The following is a 24922-nucleotide window of genomic DNA, read 5'->3' as shown; positions in this document are numbered from 1 at the left end:
AGTTAATAAGTCACGTTGATTTATGAGTGAGATAGGAAGGAAGTTTCGAGCTGTCAGCGGCGTCAGCAGCGCCGTAGCTCTCCTGCTGGGCTGTTTTATGATCGTTCTTCCTGCTCATCTTCACCTCATCTAATCGCCTCGCTCCTTCATTCTGTCATTTTCACGCCACGTTGCTTACCTGTCAGGATGACTTGACTATTGATTGCATCGGCCCAGTTCCTTTCCTTTTTTTCTGCCTCGTTGTCTCTCACAAAGCCCTTTGGGGTTTTTGAAGAATGGCGGCCGGCGTAAAAAGCTGCAAAATCAAACATGTGGCGCTACACGTGGCGGTGACCCCTTGTGAATGAGGGAGTGCTTTGTTCTCTTTTCATGGCTCCTTCTTTAATGAATACATACTTTGTATTCCATCCATTCATACTCATATCTCGATCTCCTTACACTAAACACTTATTGTTCATCTTTCTTCCCTCTCCTTTTCGCTCTTTTTTTCCACACCTTTCTGTCTTCCTTCATTTTCATTCTCTCCTCATCCATCTCTTTGTGTTGTCACAGTAGATTTTCTTCTTCCTTCAGTAGGTCGCTCTCTGTGGTGACATTTCAGTCCGGCAGTCCTCAGAGACCTTAACAGGGCTTGTCATCATCACTTCACCTTCACTTCTTCTCTTCTAAAATAAACCCATCTTTTCTAATACCGCTCAAACGCTCACCGTCATTATGGTGTTAAAGCTGCTCTGCCTCACTATTCTTTCCTATTTCCTATTCTTAGTGTCTGCCTTCTTTTCTCCTCAGTGCAAAGTTAATTTCTCTTGATATGGATTCTGAAAACCAGTCAGCCATGTTGAAGAAGTCATAAATATTCAGCTGAAATCTCCATATGCTATGTGAGCAGATACACTCCAAGTGAGAGTCCCATTATTCAACATTAATGCAGTGTTTAATATTTAAAATGTGGTATTTTAGAAATTGATAATTGCATAATCATCCATGACATCAATCCTTAGTCATTATATTTCTCTGACTCTACTAATAGTTTCCCTCTGTGAGTCTTTTTAATCTGTCTCGCAGTTTTCTCCCCTAGCTCCCACCTTTAACTCACTTACTGAACTTGTGTCCTTTTTATGCATTTGGTTTCCTCCTGCTCTGATTTACACAGCAGCAGGTCCTGAACAGACACAGCAGGGCAGACCTCTGCAGTGTGTGTGTGTGTGTGTGTGTGTGTGTGTGTGTGTGTGTGTGTGTGTGTGTGTGTGTGTGTGTGTGTTAGTTCACAGGCCTTGAGATTTGCAATGGCAACACGTCGTTAACAAGGATGACCTGTGGTGAAGGCGCCCCGAGTGCTAAAATCACCTATTGATGACGTGCTTAACTTCATTATGTATTATGTGTTTGCAACTGACAGTTTTCTGTGTGTGTGTGTGCGTGCGTGCGTGTGCGTGCAGTCAGACTCTCCAGGTGAGGATAATTGATGATGAAGAATATGAAAAACATGAAAACTTCTTCATCGTGCTGGAGGAGCCGCGCTGGCTGAAGAGAGGAATCTCAGGTACGTGACTGTAACATGTTTCCATTTGTTTGATGGATTTACTTTAACCTTTTGATCGACCGTCACCAGCAAACATGCATCAAACCCTGACGTCATCTCCCTGCTCGACTGTCGGTTACAAAGTGAGAAGTATAAATGAAATTCAAAGCGAATATGCTCCACATACACAGACTTGTATTATCAGAGGGTCTTTTTATATGCAAATAATATTTACGTCTAAATTTTGTCTCATTAGTTGCTCCATGATGCACAAGTTTGAAAGTGAGTCATGTGTTTTGAGACTCAACTTTCTTTCTAGAAATATAGGGTTTCAGGGTGCTGCATATTCTAGAATATGCAGCACCCTGAAACAGAGGATTTTATTGTTGGGTCTGTTCTGCAGCGATGATGAGTCTCCATACTCATCCATACCTTCTTACAGTTTTCAGCATAGCTGCTATTTTTAGATCTCTCCTTAGAAGTCTCACCAGGTCCACTTGTACATATTCTTTTAGGCAGAGTCTTCTATGAGTGTCAAAGAGATCGTCCATCAACCTTTTCTATTTTGTTCCATTTTTGTGAGGTGTTGCATGTTGGTATTGCAAAATAAATAAATAAATAAATAAATATATATATATATATATATATATATATATATATATATATATATATATATATATATATTTATTTATTTTGCAATATATATAGCAGCTGCTCCATATGAGATATATATATATATATATATATATATATATTAAAGGTGGGAATCACCATACATCCCACGATACGATATCACAATACTTAACGCACGATACGATATTATTGCAATTTTTAAAAATATTTTGCGATATTCAGATTCGGTACATAAAGGTAAACTTTATCAATATTCATTTTATCTAATAACAAAGTCTCACACTCAGTCTTTCTCTCATTTCAGTTTTATTGTTGACAAACTGAACGGTTTGTATTACAGTCTAGTCCAACTGAACGCAACCATTTGGTACAATTATACCAATTCTGAACTATGCAATTTATGAAAACTATGCAGCCCATTCAGCAACTGAAGAATTTGAAAGTAAATTAAAATAAAATATAATTTTACATTAAATAAAAAAAGTTTTAAACTTAATTAAAATAAAACATGTCTTAAATTAAAATAAGTAAACTGTCATGTTTATTGCTGCCAAAAAAAAAGTAAACACATTTGGACAGTGAAGGAATGTCAGGATTCTTGCTCAGAAAAAGGATCAACATGCTCTGAAGTCAGAGCACAAAAACCTTTTTTGTAACAAAATATCGATTTCTGCTGTCCCTGTATCGATACATTATTAGCAAACAAAATATCACGATACTACACAGTATCAATTTTTTTCCCCACCCCTAATATATATATATATATATATATATATATATATATATATTTATTTTTATTTTTATTTTTATTTTTATTTTTATTTTTATTTTTTATTTATTTATTTTAGCGCGCTCTGAGCCACTCAGGTTTTCTGCTGAACGCTGTCACACAAATGCCACAGGATGTTCATGTTGATAGTCTCACCCTGGGGGATGAATTCATGGTTCACAACGCTCTGATTGTCAAAAATGACGAGCAGGCTCCTGGTCTTCCTGTCACCAGGATCACAAACTGGACTCTTCTTGTGAAATCTGCAGAAAAGTGCTCTAATGCGGAGGCGCAAAAACAGAATTGAATGTTTGCTTTCTGTCTAAGGTTGAGGTGTGTGATGAAATGACAGAGCGCACAGTGTGCATGGTCTGAAGGGAGCGTGGTAAATAGCAGCTACTGAGCTGAATCAATGAAGGAGTCTGAATATGATCTCAAAGATGACCATGACTTTAAAACAGCTGTTATGTTTTTTTGCATTTCAAAGCTTTCAGCCTTTCAGTCACAAAACTAAGTTACACCTCTTCAGTAAATTCACAGAAGAGGCTTTACAGCAGCTCAGACTGCAGCTGGGCAGATGAACAGATGGACAGCGGCACATTATTTGTGTATATTTTGTCGCCTTTTCTTTTCCTTTTTTTCTTGTGTTTTACTTGTTTGTTTTTTTTGTTTGACCCACTCTCCTCACAAGGATTGATAAAATTTCATCTTATCTTAGGAACACAGAGACACACGTCTTCAGGGAGACAGCCACTCATCTTTCATCCATCGACACACAAACCCTGCTTTTCTCTGTGTAACGTGGAGACGGGACATTTCCTTTAAACGTCAGATGATTTTTCAGACTGTCCTTTGTGTTATTAACTTGGACAAAACACTAACAGCTGAAAGACAGACGAGTAAGAAAAGAGATCGTTGCTGAAGGCACTAAAGTTTTACTGTAAAGACAAAATAAAAGACAAAAAGGTTTTACTGAACTGTTAATATTGACTCGTGAGATCAGGTTTGCGCTTTCATTGTGGAGTTTTGTTTTGATTGTGCTTTCCCTCCTGACTGTTCGCTGGTACTTACTGCTCTTCTTTTCTTGTCCACACGCCCTCCTCTCTCTGCTTTCTTCACAGCTCTGCTGCTCAACCAAGGTAAGACCATCTGATTAGTTCCTCTGCTTCAAACTGTCAGAATGTCTGAGTCAAGCCACAGTTTTTCATGCTCAGTCAATATGTTGATTATTTTGTGGAATAATGAATGAAATGAAGTGAAGTAATTACAGATATATATAATTTTTCTAAAGCCTTTTAATGTTTTTTTAATGGGGAAAAAGAGAAAGAACATTAATCTTTTAATAACAACTGGTAAAGGTATTCAAGTATCAGAGTCACTGATGATTCACTTTTACGTCAGCTCTCCAGCAAAGGTTGACATTTAAAGATGGTATTTTAACCCACACCGAGGCATGAACATATTTGGAGAGAGACGATAATAAATTCGGTCTGACTCAGCGCTCCATCATTCTGTTTGCTCTTCTGGCTTCCTGCTGATTCTGCCTCAAGGAGGAAGGAGAAAAATAACCTAATATCAAATGCCTCACTTCTGCGCTGCAGTCAGCTGCTTAACTTGCACATATAAAACTCATCCATGTTGACACATAGATTGTTTTTGACACTGTTTCTGAAGTTTTTAATCAGTAAAGTTTGAAAACATCACTGAATTTCTATAAATCCACAGAGCAGAGCCAGAGGATTTGTAGAGTAGTCTGGACACTGAACACTGGAGTTATGGGGCTGGCCACCCTGACAAGCATCACTTTGCTGTCTGCTAAGTCTCACTTCTGCTAACTGATATCACTAACATAGATTTTTGACTTCTACCTCGGAGGAAACACAACTTAACTGATGATTGTAGACATGTCCTTGAAACCAGCAGAGGAAGGTTAAGCAGCACTCAAGCAGGAGATAAAGGGATAAAGGCTGCATTTACTGTCTTCTTCTTTCAGCTACCCACTTTTAGGGTCTCCACAGAGGATCATCTCACTCTATCCCTAGCATGCTCCTCTGTCACACCAAGCCTCTGCTTGTCCTCGTCCTTCATGAATCTTCTTTGTCGTCTTCTTTTCCTCCTGCTTGGCAACTCCATCTTTAAAATCCTTTGCACAATACATCCACTGTCCCCAAAAGTTGACTCTGTTCATCTGGTCGTAGCGTTTACTCGTTACTCCTCTGCACATGTCCAAATCATCTCAGCCCTTCCTCTCCAACTTTGCTAACTTTTCTGATCTTGTCCATTCTGCTCACTGCCAATCAAAACCTTATGGTCTTCGTCTGTGCCACCTCCACCTCCTGTCTTTTTGTTACCGCCACCGTCTCCAAACCATACATCATTTCCTTCCACACTCACTACTATCCTTGCCCCCTGGACACTCGTCTTCACACTCTTCATCCTGTCTCCATTCTCTTCTTCACCTCTCTTGCTTTGTATGGTTGACTCCAGGTATTTAAGCCTATCTCCCTTCACTGGCGCTGCTCCTTGCATGTTTAATTTTCCATCTGCCTCCCTCTTATTCGAACACATATATCTTGTTTTGCTTCTGCTGATTTTTATTCCCCTTCTCTCCAGAGCATACCCCCACATCTCCAGGCTCGCTTCCACATGCTTCCTGCTCTCCCTACAGATCACAATGTCGTTTCCAACCATCATAATCCACAGAGACTCTCGTCAGTCACCATGTTCTTTACCACTGCAGACAAGAAGGAGCTCGGAGCCAGAGTAGCACAGTTTCTCTCTCAGCACCCTATCATAGGCATTCTGTAGCTCCACAAAGACACAGTGAAGCTCCTTCTGACCTTCTCTATATTTCTCCATCCACTCTCTCCAACCAAATATTGCCTCTGTGGATCTCTTTCTCAGTATCAAGCCATACTTCTGCTCACTGATCTCCACCTTTCTTCTTAACCTAGCTTCAACAGCTCTTTGCCATAGCTTCATGCTTATCACCATTATCCCTCTGTAGTTACTCCACCTCTTCTCCAACACTTGTTCTCCATTCTGCAGGCATGTCACTCTCCAAGATTGTGTTAAACAATCTGGTTAAGTCCACTGCTCTCTCACCTACACATCTCCATATCTCTAAAGGTATGTCATCTTAACCAGTGCTCATTGCGCACTTCATCCTCTCCATAGCTGCTCTCATTTCCTGCGTGCTAATTCTCTACACTTGCTGATCCACTAATTGTCCTTCATCCGTCCTTCTCTCTCTCATTTTCTTTACTTATCAGCTACTCAGAGTACTCCTTCCACACTTGTCACTCATTACTACATTTCCATCTCTTTCCTTAATCTCCCCAACCAGCTGCACATCCTTTCCAGCTTAACCTCTCTGCCTGGCTAATCAATACAAGTCCCTTTCTCCTTCCTTAGTGTCCAGCCTTACATATAACTCACTGTAAGTCTTTTTCTTTGCCAGCTAGCCTCTCAGTACTCCTGTCTATTTTCTCCATCCTGACTATCCAACTTCTTCCTTTGAATCTTGTCCTATACTTCCTTGTTTCGCCACCAAGTCTTCCAACCCTCTTTCCTTTATCCGAAGGATAAACCAAATACCAAATCTTGGGACTTTTCCTACAGCTGTGCTTTCTCAGTTATCTAGTGACTCTTCCTACCACTCGGTCTGCCTCAACTCCTCCCTGAACTCTGTGCAACATTCTTCCTTCTTCAGCTTCCACCATTCATCATCTCCTTAATTTCCAAAGTCATCCTACAGACTGCCAAGCTGCATTCTCCTCTGACACCAGCTTGCATCCACCTATATGCACCTTCCTCCACCATTATGCCACCCTGCGCTCCTGCCTCTTCTTAAAGTCGGTGTTCACCACAGTCCTTTCGTCCTGGTGGCAACCATATATCTGTTCTTCCACATTTCTCTCCTTACAACATATCTACCCAACACCTCTTCATCACTTCAGTTCAATTCACCTACATGTCCATTCTGCTCCAGTCACCACTCTCTCGCCCTGAGGACACTCACTTCCACTCCACAGTTTGGCATATCCACCCAACATCACCCCTTTGATTTCCAGCTTCAAACGCGTGATCCCATCTGAAATTTTAATTTAAAGAGTTTCCGATTTTTAATTTAACAATTTTAATCACTCATAGATGCAATAATTATTCCAGATGATTTTTATATTCTAGATACAGCAAAGTTGTTATAGCCCCCTGTTTGCATCTGGACCACAGCAGCCTCACAAAAATATCAACACTTGGTGGTTTGCACAGATTTGTCAGAGTGTTTGTGGCCTTTCTAAGTCAAGAATATTATGAATATTAATACTATATTATATACACAGCTTATTGTTCTGGAGTTTCACATGTGGAAAGCTTAAAAAAGCAAGACTGTTTATATTAAAATAAAATACTGTCTTACATGATATCCATAATGCTAAAGGAAAGGAAAGAAGATGAGGTGAGATATACTTTTGTTAAATCCCATCTTGGGAAGTATAATAACATAGAACAGCTCAAAAAGCTCAATAAAGTAAAAATAAAACAGTCTAACAAGTACAAAAAAATAAAGCAACATAAAATCACGTAGCTCAGTAAGTAAAAATCTATATAAGCGTTTTATTAAAAGAAATAGCTCCACAAAAAGAGCTTACCAGTAAATGTCAGATCACATTTAATTAAATATATGTCAAATCAAAATCGCAGTCCTCCTTCATTTTCATTTCAGGAGCTCTTTTAAGTTTATGATCAACACAGACGATTAAAAATCAAAATCAATGCTCAGCTCTGCCAGCAGTAAACAAACAGGCAGCCATAACATTTTTCCATTAACTAAACCTTTCAGAGTTTAGAGTATACTTCCTGTCAAACTTGCTATCAAAGCAACTGAGCAGCTTTAACTTCAAATGACCGACCATTAGAGGCAGAAAAAGCATGAATGAGATGCTCATAGACTGAGGAAAAGTGCCCTGAGTGCAGGAAGCTCTCCAGTAGAAGTGGTTTACAATGACACTTGTTGACCTGAAGGCAACTTCTCATTCAACTCCATCGACTGTCACAGAGGGGGAGGCAGAGCTCCTTCCCTGAGGTAAATATGTTTGTGCTCAGAGGAAGCACCTTAAAGCTAAGAGAAGTCACACAAGCCGAGCGTGTGTGTGCACGTCGGTGTTTATGACAGCTTGAAATAGTGCCAGTGAATACTGCCATATGTTGCTTTGCGCTCTCAGCCTTTTTGGAATTAGATGTATACACCATAAAGTGGAGAGGGGAGGTCTAATCCTCGTCTCTTTCCTTTCTTCTTTTCTCTGAGCAGAAAGGCCACGCGAGTAAATCCCGCTCGAAACACAATGAGCCTTAAACTCAAGCTCTCTGTGAACCACCAGACAGCTACTACCTCTCTCTAGTGTTGGCTGTAATACAAACCCTGATTGGCTCTCGGTTATTTCTCCAAGATGAACTCTGGTTGGTGTAGCTGCCGTTGCCACTCTGTTGGCAGTTGATCAGTAAACCAAACTGAGCCATATGTAAATGAACTCTTTCTGCAAGCTCTTTAGTGTTTTCTCTCTCAGACTGAAGCAGGTGTGTATATAAAGCACACGGTTTAGCTTATTAGCATTTTGCATTGTTTCAGCCAGCTGAATTTATGCCATAGAAAAATGTTAGTTGTTTCGGCTTAAAGTTGACTGTTTATGCTCATTTCCAGCTGCTTAGTTTTATTATCAGACTCCACTGGAGAAGCTTTTCATGAGTCAATGTTCATGATGATCCTTAAACTGAAGGGCTATACTGCAGCCTCGGCTTATCCACAGTCTCAAACAAGCTGCTTTAGCTCCTCCCCTCATAAGTCAACTTTCTTTTGATTGGCTGCCCCCCATAAAGTTTTAAACAGCAGGTGGGGGTAGCTTCTGTTCTCGCAGGGATTTGGGATGTCCTCTCTCACTGACTTCATACAGAGCTGAAGTTACAGCGTAATTATATATATGCTGACCTCATAATGCAAAACTTTGGCCATCTACCATTGTACCAGTGTAAATGCATGGCAGCAACTAAGAAAAAGCAAAGCAGGTGCACTTTAAACAGACCGCGAAAACTTTTCAAATGTTATGACCTTATTTCTATTGATCAGTATATTCCCACCTTAAACACTAAAAAAGCAACAATGTTGCTTTGTTAATTGATCAGAGGATGGCCTCAAAACTAATTTTCCATTTGTTAACACTGATTTATTTTTTTAGTAACACAGGCACAGTGAGTCGATTTGTGCAGTTATAAATTGTATTTGTTTAAGTCATTTATTATGCAAAATGAATTATTTTTTTTGCTCTGGGTCACAGGAAAATAAATCTTTGAGTCCAAAACTGTTGGCTTAAGTTTCAATATGTGGGTTTCATGGGTCAATTTTATGTTTTCAAAAATATAGTTTACATAAAGAGTGTCATTAACTTAAATTTCATAAGAAAAAATGTACAGTAAACTCCTCCAGGACGGAAATGGATTCACTAACAAATCAGTCATTCTGTTTATTGTCTGCCACTTAAACCAAGGCAACCTGTTTGTGGTATCAACATTTTAAAACTGACTTGAATTACTGACTTTAAGCCGTACAAGCCCCACCCGAAACATACCCTAACCTGTTTGAAAAACATTTATGCCCCAGTTGGTCTGGTTTTAATGCTGGTAGAAAATTTGAGTTAACCAGGTTGTTTATTTACTGTTAGTAAAATTGGAAACACTGCAGCTTAAATCACCACATCGATGATGGTGAAGATGATCATTTTGATTATGATAATAATGAAACTAAAACTGACAAAAGTTAAATCTTTTGGGGTTTTCAGTTTTTTAAAAAATCCACTCTGATCAAATATGAATTGAATGACTCTTATGTAAATCCCTTAGACTGACTCACATAATGTGACATGCTTATGCCTTAAATTATTTTTTTTATTTGAGTATTTCTCTGAACATATGGTACAAATATTCTGCCACCCACCCTTTGTCTCCATAGAGCGACACACACACACGCAGGTATCTGTCACGTACACATAAAGACTCTATTTCAGGCTCATGGTGATGAGCACAAGTGGAAGTACCATTACAAGTTTCTTAGTTTCAGGCCAGTCTCACTGTGCTGTCCCTTCTCTTTCCTTCACATCCATCTTCCACAGAGGGGACAGAGGGGCAGATGACTGCTGAGGAGGAGGAGGCTCGGAGGATAGCAGAGATGGGGAAGCCCATCCTGGGAGAGCACAGCCGCCTGGAGGTGGTCATTGAAGAGTCGTATGAGTTCAAGGTGATGATTCATCTTCTCTTCTTCCTCTGTCACACCGTTGTCCTCTCTGTGCAGTAAAAAGAAATTTATTGCTGCATGTCTTTTTTTATTGAAGTTATTGAATGTGTTAAAATTTAATACATTGATGACTTATTGATTATTGCCCCACAGCAGCTTTAATGTTTATCACTCCACTTGATTTATTTATTGCAGTTAAAAACAATGAAAGGAGAAGAAGCAGCATAGAAACTCCATTTGGGATAAAGCAGAGCTCAGCACGTTGTTTGAGGGAGTGTGATAGGATGGGCTTGTTTTATAACACTAGATTTGTAGTGTTATTAGAAGAAACACAACAAACCTAAGCTGACTTGCAACAAGTTTAAATGCACACCTCAGTGTTTCCAAGAAAGGGCTTTTCCTCCTGTGGCCTCAATACAAACTCCAACAGTCTTTCATAGCAGTTGGGTTGTAGTTCCTAAATGAGGGCAGTGATCGTTTGATCATACTTTATTCATCCCGAGGGAAATTGGGTTAAGGCTGCCAGCCGTGCCAGCGTATGTAGTGAGTGTATGTATAACCCTTTGCATGGTTTTAACTTTGAAAAGCCTCAAAGGGAACACTACAAACTTACAGCTCGCCCTACAGCTCCTCTGACTGGGTTGTGTTTAGTGGCTTAGAACTAAGAATTGGTTTTAGGCGGGAGGACTGAGTCAGAGCCAGCACAGGTCCAGAGCCAGTGAGTAAATAACATTTTATTTTGTGCTATTTTAATTTCAAGTGAACTAATATTTATGTATTTTATTACTTTGATGAATTTCACTTTTTTATACACACACCTCATGCCATGCACATATTCCATATAAACATGGCAACTGTAATAATCGTTTATTCATAAGGACAGGTGGCTCAGTGCTTTTCTATTACCACCTTTAGCATCTGCTGGACCTTTTATTTATGAAAGAAAAAGAGATAATTCTATCCCACCATGTAAATGTTAATTATGGTGATCCATTCATTCATTTTATTAACCAGTTCTTACCAGTTCAGAGTCTCTCGGGTGCTGGAGCTCGTCACTGCTGTTGTAGGCCCAGTAACAGGGTACACTATGGACGTTGTCAGTCTACTGCTGCACTAACACAGAGAGAGAGAGAGAGACACAACCATTCATGGCTACGGCCAATTTACAATCACCCAATATTCACGTTATTCATCTGTCAAAGGAAGCTGAAGGACATGCAGACACAGGGAGAGCGTGCACCCATGAGTCACAATCTTCAGGGTGTCATCGACCCAGCAGGCATCTACGGTCACATCACGAAGAAGCCTTTAGAGTAGAGAGGTTGCATTTTCTGTGCACTGAGACTCTCTTTTCCCTCACATCTTTCTTTGACCTCATGATATTTCCATTGCACTGCAGACAGAGGTTAATTTACTGATTTCTGAGGGCAAAAACAAATGCTAAATAGAAGGAACTGTGCTCTCCTGGCAGAGTTATGCAATCCACCTTTACACTCTTTCTCACATTGTTAAACCTCAGTCTTAACCCTCTCTCAGTGTGCCGGTCTAAAGTGGGTTTAAATTATTGAAAATGCATGAGTTGCCCTCAATATAGCAGCTCTGTCGAGGCACACGGAGGATGCAGACTCTAAGAGTTTGCAGAGCATCCTTCTTTCCTGCTTCTTTCCTGTGCAAGCTGTCCAGATATTTGTATGGTGCTTTGGGCTGTGCTCAGGTTGTATTTTAAGCAAATAAAAGCAGCCACCACCTCCACATAAGCCCTCTGCCTCCTGCATGCTCCAAGCCATAACATTAGATTAGTTTACTGGTGACAAACATGCAGAAGGACCATTTGGATGGATGATAATCCGTCATTTTTAATTACACTTCACAAACGTTTAATTACGGAATCGTATCAGGTCACTCATGTGAAAGGACCATTTTCTGTTTTGCTAGGACGTTTTTATTGTATTACAGGTCTGAGTCTGTGTGAAATACACAAAATTAAATAATTTAACCATCAACAAGTTCTCTTAATTCCTGTTATCATCAGCTCTTATGTAAGCAGTGGGTGTTTCACAGGTTTTAAATAATGAAAATCCTTCTTAAATGCTCAAGTGCTGTCACAATAAGCAGTCGCTGAAATACACCTTGTTTGCTTTTATGCTTTCCTCTGAATGATCTGCAATCTAATTAACACAAAATGTGTCAAAGCAGATAAGGTCAGCTCAACGAAGGATGCGTACAACTCAAACACCAGTCTCACTCTAAGCCAATTAAACACGAGCAGAAGCTTGGATTTGTTTGAGGATTAATTACACGAGGAACGAGCACTGAACAAACATCAACAAAGCCGACGGAGGAGAGCCATCATTCCATCATCACATCAAACACCGTCCACTGAGACACCAGATCGTCATCCTCTGCTTGATGAAACCAACCCCTTGTGATCAGATAAAATTGTACTTGTCGCTCATCATTAGTGGATAGTGTGAGCAGTGTTGGGGAGTAAGGGAATACATGTACCGCCGTTACGTATTTAAAATACAAAATATGAGTAACTGCATTCCGTTACAGTTACCGTTTAAAAAGGTGGTATTTAGAATACAGTTACTTTGTTGAAATAAATGGATTACACTGCGGTACTTCCCTGTTTCATATTGTGGCGGGTCAGGCCTGTTTGGGTTTTGTTTGACAGCTACGTTCTGTTGTTCCAGGTGGCAGCGTTACGGTTGCCGTGGTTACAGGGTGACGCTCTCTCTGCGTGTTTCCTGGGTGAGAGAGGCCTTGTTGTTGTTGTTGTTGTGCTAAGCTAATAGGCAGAATGCTACAGGTATAGCTCTAAAGAATGTAGCATCATAGGCAGTGTAGTCCATGCTGCAGGGAGAATGGACTGCCATACACGTTATGTGTCTGTGAGCGTGGGAGGGAGAAAAAGGAAAAGTATGAGCTGTCATCGAGCAGAAACGGGAGCTGGAAGCATGTAAATATAATAATAACCACTGCAGCCAAGAAGAGAGCCTGTCGTGCACTGTGTTCGTGTTTTCCTCCAAAACAATAAGTTCCGTTGGAGCAGCCTTTCAACGCCTCTCTCTGTCTCTCGCAAGCAAACTTGACAACAAAGTAAAGCTAGTTTTCAGCTACGAGCCCGACACAGAACCCACCGTATTAGCCAGAGGTCCCTTTACTACGGTTCGGAGCCGCAGACCTTCAGTAACAGTAATAAATCACAGCAATAGTACATTCACGTAGTTGTAAACAGGATGATAATATATTAAGTAATCCAAAGTATTCAGAATATGTTACTCTCATTGAGTAACGTAACGGAATACGTTACAGAATACATTTTGGGGCATGTATTCTGTAATGGAATACATTTTAAAAGTAACCTTCCCAACACTGAGTGTGAGTGACCTTGAGGAATAATGCAGTCACTGTGGGAGAGGTGTGCATGTTTGCACTGTATCATCTGCTGCTTCTTGTATTTGCTGGTTAAATTACTGAAGTGAGTTTCACAGCTCCAAACTCGACCGAGCACACTGAGCTTTTACTTCATGTGTTTGTGCAGCTGCAGACAAACTGCATGTACTTCAATCATACAGAGATGATTTTATCATCGATGCCCAGATGTTGATGTTTTGGCTTCGAGGTCTACACACAGCTCCTCTAACTGAATTTAACTGATGATGGGTGTGTCATTATATGGAAAATTAAATAATCTGAAAAGAAAAAGACAAAAATGTGTAACACATGCAGCAGTGAGTGAAATATCTGATGTGGTGTCTTTGTCGGCCTCTCTTCATATATGACAGATGTCATGAAAACTTACGCAACTCGTAACTAAATACAGTGTCATTTAATTTAGGTGGTCGTGGTTAACACGATCACCTAATATGCAAAAGGTCCCGAGATCAAAACCAGGTGGAGGCACAAATCCTGGGGAGAGGGTTGTGTCAGGGATTATATCAGAGGAAGAAATCTGTGCCACATCTGCTGTTGTGATTCTTTGCAAGTAAGAAATCACAAAGACAAACAAAGCTCTTCTTTATGATGCAGCTGTTCAGCTTCTGTGAGAGTTTGCAGGTAAACCATCAGCTGGATCTGTCAGTGTTAGGGTGGTTTGGTTGTCCTCGTGGTCAGCACTGTTAGTATGAATATCAGAGTGCAGAGCGTTTCCCCTTAATAAATGAAATCATCATTTAGAAACTGCATATCAGGTTTCCTTTGCCTAGCTTTATAATATTACATTGTGTTTGATGATCTGAAATATAAACGAGCGGGCAAATCCTTTTTTCATACACTGTAACTGTCAAAACTGAATCAAATGCCCAGAAATAGTCTTCCTCCTAACACTTCCTATAACGCAGCGCAGGAGCATCTTTTATTAGAGCCGTCCCACCTGCCGGCTGCACTTTTAAGCCAAAACCGTCCTCCTGACAGGTAAACTCATATGTGTGAAGTTTTGAAGGCCCCCTAAATAGTTCATTTTTCAAACTTTTCTCCTCTTCCCTTCAGCTGCACAAAGCATGACTAACAAGCTCTATCTCACCTGAGTGACTCTTGTCACCTATCCTTGGATTTAATTGCTTGCTAATGAAGTGTGTTGTGCTTGTGATTGGCAGAGCACTGTTGACAAGCTCATTAAGAAGACCAACTTGGCGCTGGTTATCGGCACACACTCCTGGAGGGAACAGTTTGTGGAGGCGGTCACTGTCAGTGCAGGTGAGCTCTGTTTGTGAGAGTCTGTCAGTGGACGCGTTACTAGAGTGAACAAGCAGCTGTCACGTGGACGCTCTTCCCCCTTTAACGACACAGTCAGCCAGTCTAAGCAGAAGCTGTGAGTGTGACCGAGGATCATCTGAAGTTTAGGATTGTTACGCCTCCTCGAGGGCAGGAGGGGGTAACACAACAACTCCAGATACTCGGTACAAGTTTTATAAACAGAAACAAGTTTAATGGCAGCTTTCTCACAAAAACAATAACCAAAATTCATACAACAAATATGGGGGAGAAAGGGACAGTTAGGTTGGGCCAAAAAAACAAACATGGATTACACCAACCTACTTATCTAGTGTTTCTAACAGAAAGGACTCCATGTGAGTAGGTGTATGGGGTCCTCAGACTTAGCTACTCCTCTTTACTCCCACCACAACCTTCAAACAAATGAAATACACCCGAGGCGCTCTACACATGTGCCAAACAATTCTAAACAAGGAAGAGAGATCCGCCCCCAGCCACAGGTGAGTCTCCTTATCAAGGTGTGCACTCCTGGTTTGTCCAATCAAAGCCTCCTTCCTCTAATTAGCTGGAGATCCCAAATTGACACCAGCCTGCAGTCTGTGTACCTGAGGAAATGGCAAACAAAAGGAGAGGGAAAGAAAACATGCAGCCTGCAGACACGTAACAATGATTTTGATTTTGGCCATCTGTAAAAGTGCCATTAAAGAGCCTACTGTGCTTTTAAAATTGATCCACACCCTCAAGCAGACTGCTGTGACACATTGACTTGATTCATAATGAATTAAATTGACGTTTTAGCATTTTGTAAACTAATGAAACCCACATTTGCACTTCAGTCACATCTTGATTATATGTTTTAAAATCCACCATTAGGTGTACAGAAACACAATTACAAAACCGTGTCATTACCCAAATGGGCATAACTACAAAAAAGGACCATATGTTTTCCAAGTGCCTCTTCAACTTGGTCATCTCCATAACATAAAGTTCCTCGAGGCAGGTGGTGTTGTGATTTTGGCACTGTTTAAATGAATTCAATCATTTTCCCATCATGACAAATTTTATTAATTAGTCCACTACTACTAGGTTCAAGTAGAGATAGGAGTGCTACGGTAATGTTGCTTCATGCTGGTGTAATTCATGTACACTGTCTGGCCTAATGTGTGTATGGCTATAAGACAGCACAGGATTAGGATAGAAGGAGGCTGCTGAATGAGTGAGCTTTCACCCAGCCAGCAGACTGGTATTGATGTTACGCCAGCCGGAACAAAGCCTTGTTAGCTACTGACACCTGACTGTTTGCATCCTGAAGATTCTTCAGGAAGACAGTTTTGGTAACTCAGATTTGTATGCACAAGTTTTCATTTTATGTCTAGACTAGAATTTAGCCAAGTTACAGTCTCTTGGTACGATACACAGAAAATCACTCCTCCCAGTTAAGATGCTAAATGGTTACCAGCCTGGTCGGTAATAGTAAGATTTAATAAAGATAGATAGGAGGAGAAGTTCCCTCCCTGGGCTCCCACTTACAGGGATGTTTAACACAGCTATAGCTCAACAGCTGTTCAGAGTTGAGCACCATCAGCTGTAATACAGCTTCCTGTCTGTGTTCACTGGCAAGTTAACTATCTCCACATTAAGCCAGAACTCAAGTTAAAAAAAATGTCCAATCACCTTTTAATGTGCTCAAAACAGTGAACTCAAAATCACTCAGGCAACATGAAGGCTGCCCTCTTTGTGTTTTGTTTTAATAATGAGATGCAGAGTTTCCCCAGCTTTGCTTTAGAAGATACTGACACTGGCTGTTTAAAAGCTGCCAGATGAATTTCACTGAAGGAGAAGACTGATCAAATGTTGTGGGTAAAAGGGGGATTTTACCAAGGCGGGACCTTATACCAGGGTCACAGACTGTATATATTGTGACATCACCAATTGATTAGCGTTGTGGCATCATCAGCTAAGGGAGGGGTGGATCGGAGTTAGAATCAAAGTGACACTGCGTCTTCATACGTGGGTGACTTGTAAATCCCTTGATGAAGCATACCCTGCTTTATCCTCTATCCTCAAAAGCTACAAAATGACCTTCATGTTCTTTTTGTTGTCATCTAAAATGACCAATTAAGAGCATAAACGCATCAGGAAGGTGAGGGAGCTCATGTACATGTCTCCTTTCTTCAACCTCAAGAGTTCCCACCTTTCTGGTGATTTAAAAGAATTTCATTTAAAAGAATGGCTTTATTTTCCAGACCTGGTTGCTACATCTATTTTTATACACAGTATGTACTCAGCGTGCATTTGTTACATTGTATCTTCGCCCCAAAAATTAGTCAGATAAAAAAGAAAAGATTCATTCCTCTTCTCGAGCACATAAACAGCTGATTCATCACAGAGACGTTGCCCTTAGCCAGAGAGAGCAGAGTAGCAGCAGAGCTGTGGGAACACCTTACCCAGGGTCGCTGAGTCCTAGTCCTACACCCACCTCTACCGGTCCCTGTAGCCCAGTGTGTGCTGTTTCCTCCTCTTGGATTCAGACAGCATCTACAGCATGTCACATGCACAAAAACACACTAGCTTGTAATGTTGATGTTTTATTGTGTCACTTCCAAAGGCATTGATATGTAAATGTATAGAAAAAACACATTGAAGAAAATAGAGTCATCTATTCTTATGGAAACACCAATCTCTCTGTCTGTCATTGAATTCTGTGTGACAGTGTGATTTAACTGAAATGTAAAACCGTAATAACATTGCAGGTAAATTATGCTAAACGAGAAAAAGAGGCTCGAGTTAGACATAATTCAATCCCTAAAAACAAAGCACCAAATGTTGCTGTAAACTGCTCCTCTAATCAGTAAAATATATTAGCATGCTTCTACATGGATGATGTAAGAAAAATAATAAATCTAATATTTTAAATAGCTGCCTTTTTCAGGCATGAAGTGTCGGTGGAGGTCAGATTTGTAAGTGAAGGCCACCATCTAGTGGAAGTAACAGATCTCTGCAGACAGTCAGTTAACTGTATTCCTTGAAGCATATTTCTATGTGTAGCTGTGATATTTCTATTATAAAAATGTTTCCTACATCATTAATTTGTCTAATTCTACAACTTTTCATAGCTTTTTACAGGAATTAGCCCCTGTTATGGAGTGGATAATGAGAATGTGTTTTTACCGTGATGGGTTTTGTTTTCATTGTATTTTGTTATGTTAAATATAAGAATTTTTTTTTCAAAAAACAAGGACAATCTGGTTTGTATGAAGTAAGAGATGATGACTGTTCAAATAAGCTTATTTCTTTAACATTTCAACATTTAAGAAATATGTAATAGATAAAGGACCGCTCTGTCCTTCAGGTGCTAAGATAGTTTGGTCACTTCAGGGTTAGAGAGCTACGACTGCAACAGCACATTTATGGGATTATTATCCTGCCACGCCATGAAACTGGCAGGACATGAATCCCACACATCACCTACAGAATCAAAAAGACCTTCCTCGTGACAGCATAAACCCAGGTCACGTACTGGGTCCAAACCCCCTGAGTACTCTGAGTAGTATGATCTCCATGCTGTTCGTAACCTGTAAAAAATATCACTGTGTGTTTGGCTCCTCCAGGTGATGGCGATGATGACGAGGAGGAAGGTCGTGAGGAGCGCCTTCCATCCTGTTATGACTACGTCATGCATTTCCTCACTGTCTTCTGGAAGGTTCTGTTCGCCTGCGTCCCGCCAACAGAGTACTGGAACGGCTGGGCCTGCTTCTTCGTGTCCATCAGCGTCATCGGCCTCCTCACCGCCATCATCGGGGATTTGGCATCGCATTTCGGCTGCACTGTGGGGCTGCGGGACACCGTGACCGCCGTGGTGTTTGTGGCGCTGGGAACTTCCATTCCAGGTGAGTAAATGTCCCGTTTCACTGTGTGAGAGAAAGAAAAGGCAGAAAGGAGTATTGGATGGATTATAGGAGAATACCCAGATTTATGAGTGCATGTAGTGTCACTTTGTAACTTGTAACTCTTTGTAGTTGTTTTGTGTCTTTCAGCCATTTTGCATCATTTTGCTTTTTTGCATCTGTTTATAATCATTATTTGTATCTTTTGTTTTGTAAGATAAGATAAGATAAGAAGAACTTTATTTATCCCGAGGTAAATTCTTTTGTCATACACATGCTCAACGCAGCAAGAGACACAGGGAACAGAGGAATATGATATACAATATATACAATAAGAAGAGTAGTGATTTGTTTCTCTTTCTGGCCATTTTGTGTCTATTTGTCAGTTTGCATCTTTTTAGTTGTTTTTAGTCACTTTTTTGTCATTTTTGTGTCTCTAAATCATTTAAGCGTATCTGTAACCGGAAGGTCGCCGGTTCGATCCCCGGGCTCTCTGTCCTGGTCGTTGTGTCCTTGGGCAAGACACTTCACCTGCCGCCTACTGGTGTTGGCCGGAGGGGCCGATGGCGCGATATGGCAGCCTCGCCTCTGTCAGTCTGCCCCAGGGCAGCTGTGGCTACAACTGTAGCTGCCTCCACCAGTGTGTGAATGTGAGAGTGAATGAATAGTGGCATTGTAAAGCGCTTTGAGTGCCTTGAAAAGCGCTATATAAATCCAATCCATTATTATATCTTATTGGACACAAGCTTTGAGCCTCATTAAAGTAATTTTGGATCTCTCTGTAGTTGCTTTGAGTTTCTGTCAATCATTTTGTACCTTTGCAGTTGTTTTTTCTCCTTTTTTTTGTATCTTTTTGGTCATTGTTTGTCTCTTTGGAATCATCTAATTGCTTTCTATTAAAAACATTACTCCGGCTTCCTCCCACAGTCCAAAGACATGCAGTTTGTGGGGATAGGTTAATTGTTTAATCTAAATTGTCCACAGGTGTGAATGTGGGAGTGAACCTGAGTGCGAATGGTTGTCTGTCTCTGTGTGTTAGCCCTGCGACAGACTGACGACCTGTCCAGGGTGTACCCTGCCTCTCGCCCTATGACAGCTGGGATAGGCTCCAGCGCCCCCCGTGACCCTGAAAAGGATAAGCGGAAGCGAATGGATGGATGGATAGATTTTCTGGGAGTGCGATTGTCTTTCTGTCTGTGTGTTTGTTTGTGTGTGCTTCAAGGTGTACCTTCATCCACATTTTCCACTTTTTCCTCCCCCAGACACCTTTGCTAGCAAAGTGGCTGCCATACAGGACCAGCATGCGGACGCATCGGTTGGAAACGTCACTGGCAGCAACGCAGTTAACGTGTTCCTGGGGATCGGAGTGGCGTGGTCAGTGGCTGCCGTGTACTGGAGAATCAAAGGGAAGGAGTTCCAGGTGGATCCTGGATCACTGGCGTTCTCCGTCACGCTCTTCACCATCTTCGCGTTCATCTGCATGTCCGTGCTATTGTTCAGACGCCGGCCCTCCATCGGCGGAGAGCTCGGCGGCCCGAAAGTGTCCCGCCTCCTGACCACCCTCCTGTTCCTGGGTCTGTGGTTCCTCTACATCCTCTTCTCCAGCCTGGAGGCCTACTGTCACATCAACGGCTTTTAAAGAGGAGATGAAGAATGTTCCAGAAGAATTTTGCACAGCAGCACACACAAAATCTTTGACTGTCAGTCCATTCGGTCCACGGTTTAACACGAAACAAGTGTAAGATTCATCTGGTTAATAGGGCTTCAGATACATGTTCACAAACACACAAACACTACATTTAAGCATGTGTAAACAGCGCATTTCAAACACACTCATTGTTACTTGAAAGATGAGGGTTAAGAGGAAGTATTTTTGGAGGGTGAGAGCGTGAAAACGAAAGGTTACTGCAGATAGTTAACGGGCAGCAGACGGAGAGTGACAGAGAATGACTGTGACGGGAGATTCAGAGGTAAAAAGAAGGTCAGGTCAGTCAGAGGATGCTTTATTCACGTTAAAGCCAGGTGTGTATTTTTTTATTTAATTTTTTTTGAGTTGAAGAGCTCACTTGCAGGATCAGACCACTGAGATGGATCACAATCCTGTGAGCATAGAAGGAAAAATACTTTTGTTTTCCTTTAGTCTCTCATTCAGTCCATCAACTCTGCAGCTTCATGTTTCTTCACTGAGGAAGTGAAGGAGCACTGCATCAAATAAGGAGTCAAATGTTTACAACAACATTACATTTGTTTACTACAAGAGATTCTTATATAGTGGTGATGCTTGTCTGATACACAGTATGGCTGAAGGTGGCTCTCCACACGCGCTGTAAATAGTACAAACCGGTGTTTATATAGAGTGCAGTATTTTCACAGGGCAGGCTGCCACACAAAAGGATGCAGAGGCAGAAACGCAGGTTTCTACTGTCGTTGTCAGCAAAGCTTAGATGATTTTTGAATTCATGCACAGACTGGAACACTGGTAGTTGCAAAGATTACAAATGTCAGCGGTTTTAGTTTTAGCGACATGCTAAGTGGAAAATAAAAGTTTTAGCAACCAAAACAAGCAAATAGGAAGCTGCATAAGTGTAACACTGACTAAAAGAACATCCGTGTACCAATCTGTTTACCAGACCACAGCCCCTCTGACAGGGGCTTGCATATAAAGCTGAAGGATTATTTTTTGCATGTATAGCCATGTACAGAGCATCTTCACATTATATGTCATGTACATGCTATGAAAAAGGGAATAACCAGCCTGATTATCCACCTGTAAATTACATCCCTGTGTTTTTGTGTCGACTCGGTGAACAGAAACTGTCAGCTAGTCCTTGATGTTAAATCTTCCTGTATAAAACAGAAGGAGCCGTTTGGTCCAGGAGGAACAAAAAGGACATTTTCATCTCCTGAAGGACCAAATATGCGCTCTCACACTCCCGATGTGTGCAGTGTCATTTAAAAACGTTGTCTGAGGCAGTCAGATGGGCTGATGAGCTGCAGTCAGCCATCACTGTGTTACTGTTAGTGGCAGACTCGTCCATTCCTTTATCTTAAGCAACAGCAGCATGGGCAGACAACAGGACTCAACAGTGTTAGTTTACTCTCAAAAATAAAGTCTCTAAAGTTGCTGACTGCGATCATCAACATCCGGTCTGCAGCATTTGTTAGGAAAAAGCTAATAATCTACACATTAATTAGGCTGCAGGACTGTAGTCTACAGCACACTGATGCTTTAAGATAGCAAACAAAGAATGCCTTAAGGGAAGCTCAAGTAAAAAAAATCTAGTATTCAAGATTTCTGCTGTACAAACTGCCCAGGCTGCACTTTATTTAACATAACTAAAACACTGTGTTGTGCTTATCTTTTCCTCCATCATTCTATAAGTGGTTACTGTGCAATATACGAAGGGAGAACTGTCTCAAGTTTCCACTGGTTCGGCTAACACCAGATCCAGGTGGACCCATCATGTTGTCCCGTGCAATGTAATTCATCGCCTCTCATTCACCAGAGGGTCAACTTCAAACGAGGATGTCTACACGGGAGTGGCATAGTGCCACAGCAGAGACTGGTTTCTATGGGAAATGCATTAGGAAACACGGCTCTGCAAGGCATGCATGTGTTGCTCAGTATTGCATGGCAGACTTGGAACAAGTGTTCACAAGCTACTGAAGAAATCGGCTGCTAAATACACCATAAAACACCGGATGGTGTGCGAACACGCTCTGATTTGTTTCGACATTTCCACGCTGGCATTTCGGGGCTACTATGTTTAGCACTGAGATGCATGAAGCAGGAAAGCCAGCGTGTGAAAAATGTCACAACAAACAGCAGTAAGATTGTCTTATAATAATAATAATGACTAAAAGCTTCAATTATTATTATTATTATTGGTATTGTAACTGCCTAATTTCAGTCCTATTAAATATATTTCTTTGAGGACATTGCATTATAAGCCTCTCACCCACAGATGATAAGTGCTATACAAGTGGAACTCTTCATTATTGTTGTTAAACATGACAATTTGAAAAGGATTCGATTGGTTAACCCTGACTAACTTTGTAAACTTTCTAAAATCCAGTTTTGTATCTTTTTCCTTGCAGATGTAGCCAAGGTAGATTTTTTTGTATTTCTAAACAACATTTAGGATAGTTTCAGTGTATAAAGCTGGTATGTAGACTACATGGTGTCTGAATTTAGTGGATTAGACTTTGATATATTTTCCACAGAGAGGAATCTCCCCTTTAACGGTGTAGTAGTGCATCATAACCAAACTTTAAAGCATCTAATTTACTGAAATACACGGTCCGCTAACTCATTTGTGTCTTTGTTTTTCATGTATAGTAGATAATTTATATATTTATTTATTTATTTATAGAAGATTATTTCTCTAAGCATAAGATGTGCTGCAGGTCCTTGAGGAGAACAGTTTGGAGTTTATTCATGGAATTAGGTTTCAATGTGCAATACGAGAAAAGGTTCAGCTGCAGCTTACTTTGTTCCAGCTCGGTCCGTGTCTTTTTTTCCTGCCGCAGTGTTTGTTGTAACCCTCCGCCAGTGTACACTTCTTCATGTTGTCCTTGTGACGGAGGAACTTTGAGTGTAAGTAGCATGTTTACATAAAGAAACAGTGTGGAACATTGCCAGTATAATTGTCAGTCTCAGGCTGTTGTGAGCTAAAGTTTTGTAGATATTAGCTGTGGCTGTGAGGCAGGTTTGTTGTGTGTGAGGTTCAAACAATCCCCTGAACAGTACTCACTCAAACCACCAGGTGGGACCAACATTAGATATGAAACACACACACGCACACATGCAGAGGTCTGCTGAACTCTTGTGTAATGACCAGCACCAGCAGGAACAGAGCGAATCACCTCCACGATGTGTGCATTTGTGACCTCGGTGTGGCCCAGGAGCCAAAAACAGAACTGTCTACAATGTCCGGACAATGTTCCATGTTTCCACAAACTTCTGTACTAACTGTCGGCCTTTGGTCTTCGCTGTTCTGTAGCTAGATGTAATGCCCCCACCCCCGGCTCTTATCAGCCTCCCCTCCTTACCTGCCCCTCCCCAGTGTGCATCCATGTTTGCATCCCCTCCTGTGTTCCCCTGCACATGCATGACGAAGAAGCCCGGTGTACGTGCGTTATAGCAGCATGGTCTACTGTGATGGATGCCTGTCGGTTATTCTGTCAGATCGATTCCCCGCAGTAGGATTTCAAAACATCTGAGTCTTCTTGTGAAATAAAGTGAGCAAGTGTGACACGCACAACCACTGCTCGGTTCAGACAGACTGAACAGAAACACAAACAAGCGCCATTCCTGGAGTCAGAGTCTTCTCCTCACCTGTTTCTGTAGAAGCTGTGAAAAGAGATCCTGCTGTGCTGGGTCCAGGCTACATCCCAGGTCATCTTTTCGTTTGTTGGTGTATGATATTTCAGTGTCTGTGTTCGTGTTCAGCCTCCTCTCCTCCCCTCCCGGGTCTTGCTCTCTTCAGTGTGTCTCTCTGTGAAGTCGTTTCCTGTGATGATGAAAATTTCTCTCTGCCTGAATCTTTGTAGGGAAATAATGACTGAAATTATTACAATGTCATGTGATAGACATAAACATTTATTCGATACTGTAATAAATTAACTAAAGATGATATTTAAGTTTTTTTATGAAATGCAACAAAAAAAATCTTAGAAAAAAAACTCGGTTTTGAATCATGGCATGAGGTGTAACGTGTTCCTGAAAGAAAACGAAGGTCTTTAATCAAGTGAAGTTGACCTTATTTAAATATAGTTTATTTATTTTCAAGGTTCAACGTGTCTGAGTCATTTTTTATAACTGAACCAATATAACAATCAAAGTCAGTGATTCGTAGAGTCATCCAGCTATCAAACACTTGCTGTAATCTGAAACGTCCATACATCCATCCATCCATCTTCATCCGCTTTATCCGAGGCCGGGTCGCGGTGGCAGCAGCCTAAGCAAAGAGGCCCAGACCTCCCTCTCCCCAGCCACCTCCTCCAGCTTATCCGGGGGAACACCAAGGTGTTCCCAGGCCAGCCGAGAGATATAATCTCTCCAGCGTGTCCTGGGTCTGCCCCGGGGCCTCCTCCCGGTGGGACAT

General features: G+C 41.2%; 1 protein-coding gene across 5 annotated transcripts in view; it reads left to right on the top strand.

Annotated features, from left to right (window-relative positions):
• Window positions 1-24608, top strand: part of slc8a2b (solute carrier family 8 member 2b) — a 244572-nt gene extending 219964 nt beyond the window's left edge. For 4 of the 5 annotated variants that reach the window (XM_085130533.1, XM_085130532.1, XM_085130534.1 and 1 more), the window contains 6 exons: window positions 1440-1543; window positions 4046-4063; window positions 10088-10212; window positions 14811-14910; window positions 18540-18818; window positions 20078-24608. In XM_085130533.1, coding sequence (XP_084986659.1) covers window positions 1440-1543; window positions 4046-4063; window positions 10088-10212; window positions 14811-14910; window positions 18540-18818; window positions 20078-20454 — 1003 coding nt within the window. In that variant the 3' untranslated portion in view covers window positions 20455-24608. Of the gene's footprint in view, window positions 1-1439; window positions 1544-4045; window positions 4064-5972; window positions 6054-10087; window positions 10213-14810; window positions 14911-18539; window positions 18819-20077 lie in introns of all 5 variants that reach the window. The other variant, XM_085130535.1, reaches the window with a different exon arrangement.
• Window positions 24609-24922: the final 314 nt, after the last annotated feature.

The sequence above is a fragment of the Neolamprologus multifasciatus genome, chromosome 14, assembly GCF_963576455.1.
Source record: "Neolamprologus multifasciatus chromosome 14, fNeoMul1.2, whole genome shotgun sequence".
Taxonomy (NCBI): domain Eukaryota; kingdom Metazoa; phylum Chordata; class Actinopteri; order Cichliformes; family Cichlidae; genus Neolamprologus; species Neolamprologus multifasciatus.
The sequence above is the reverse complement of the archived record's forward strand: the minus strand, read 5'-3'. Positions and strand labels throughout refer to the sequence as shown.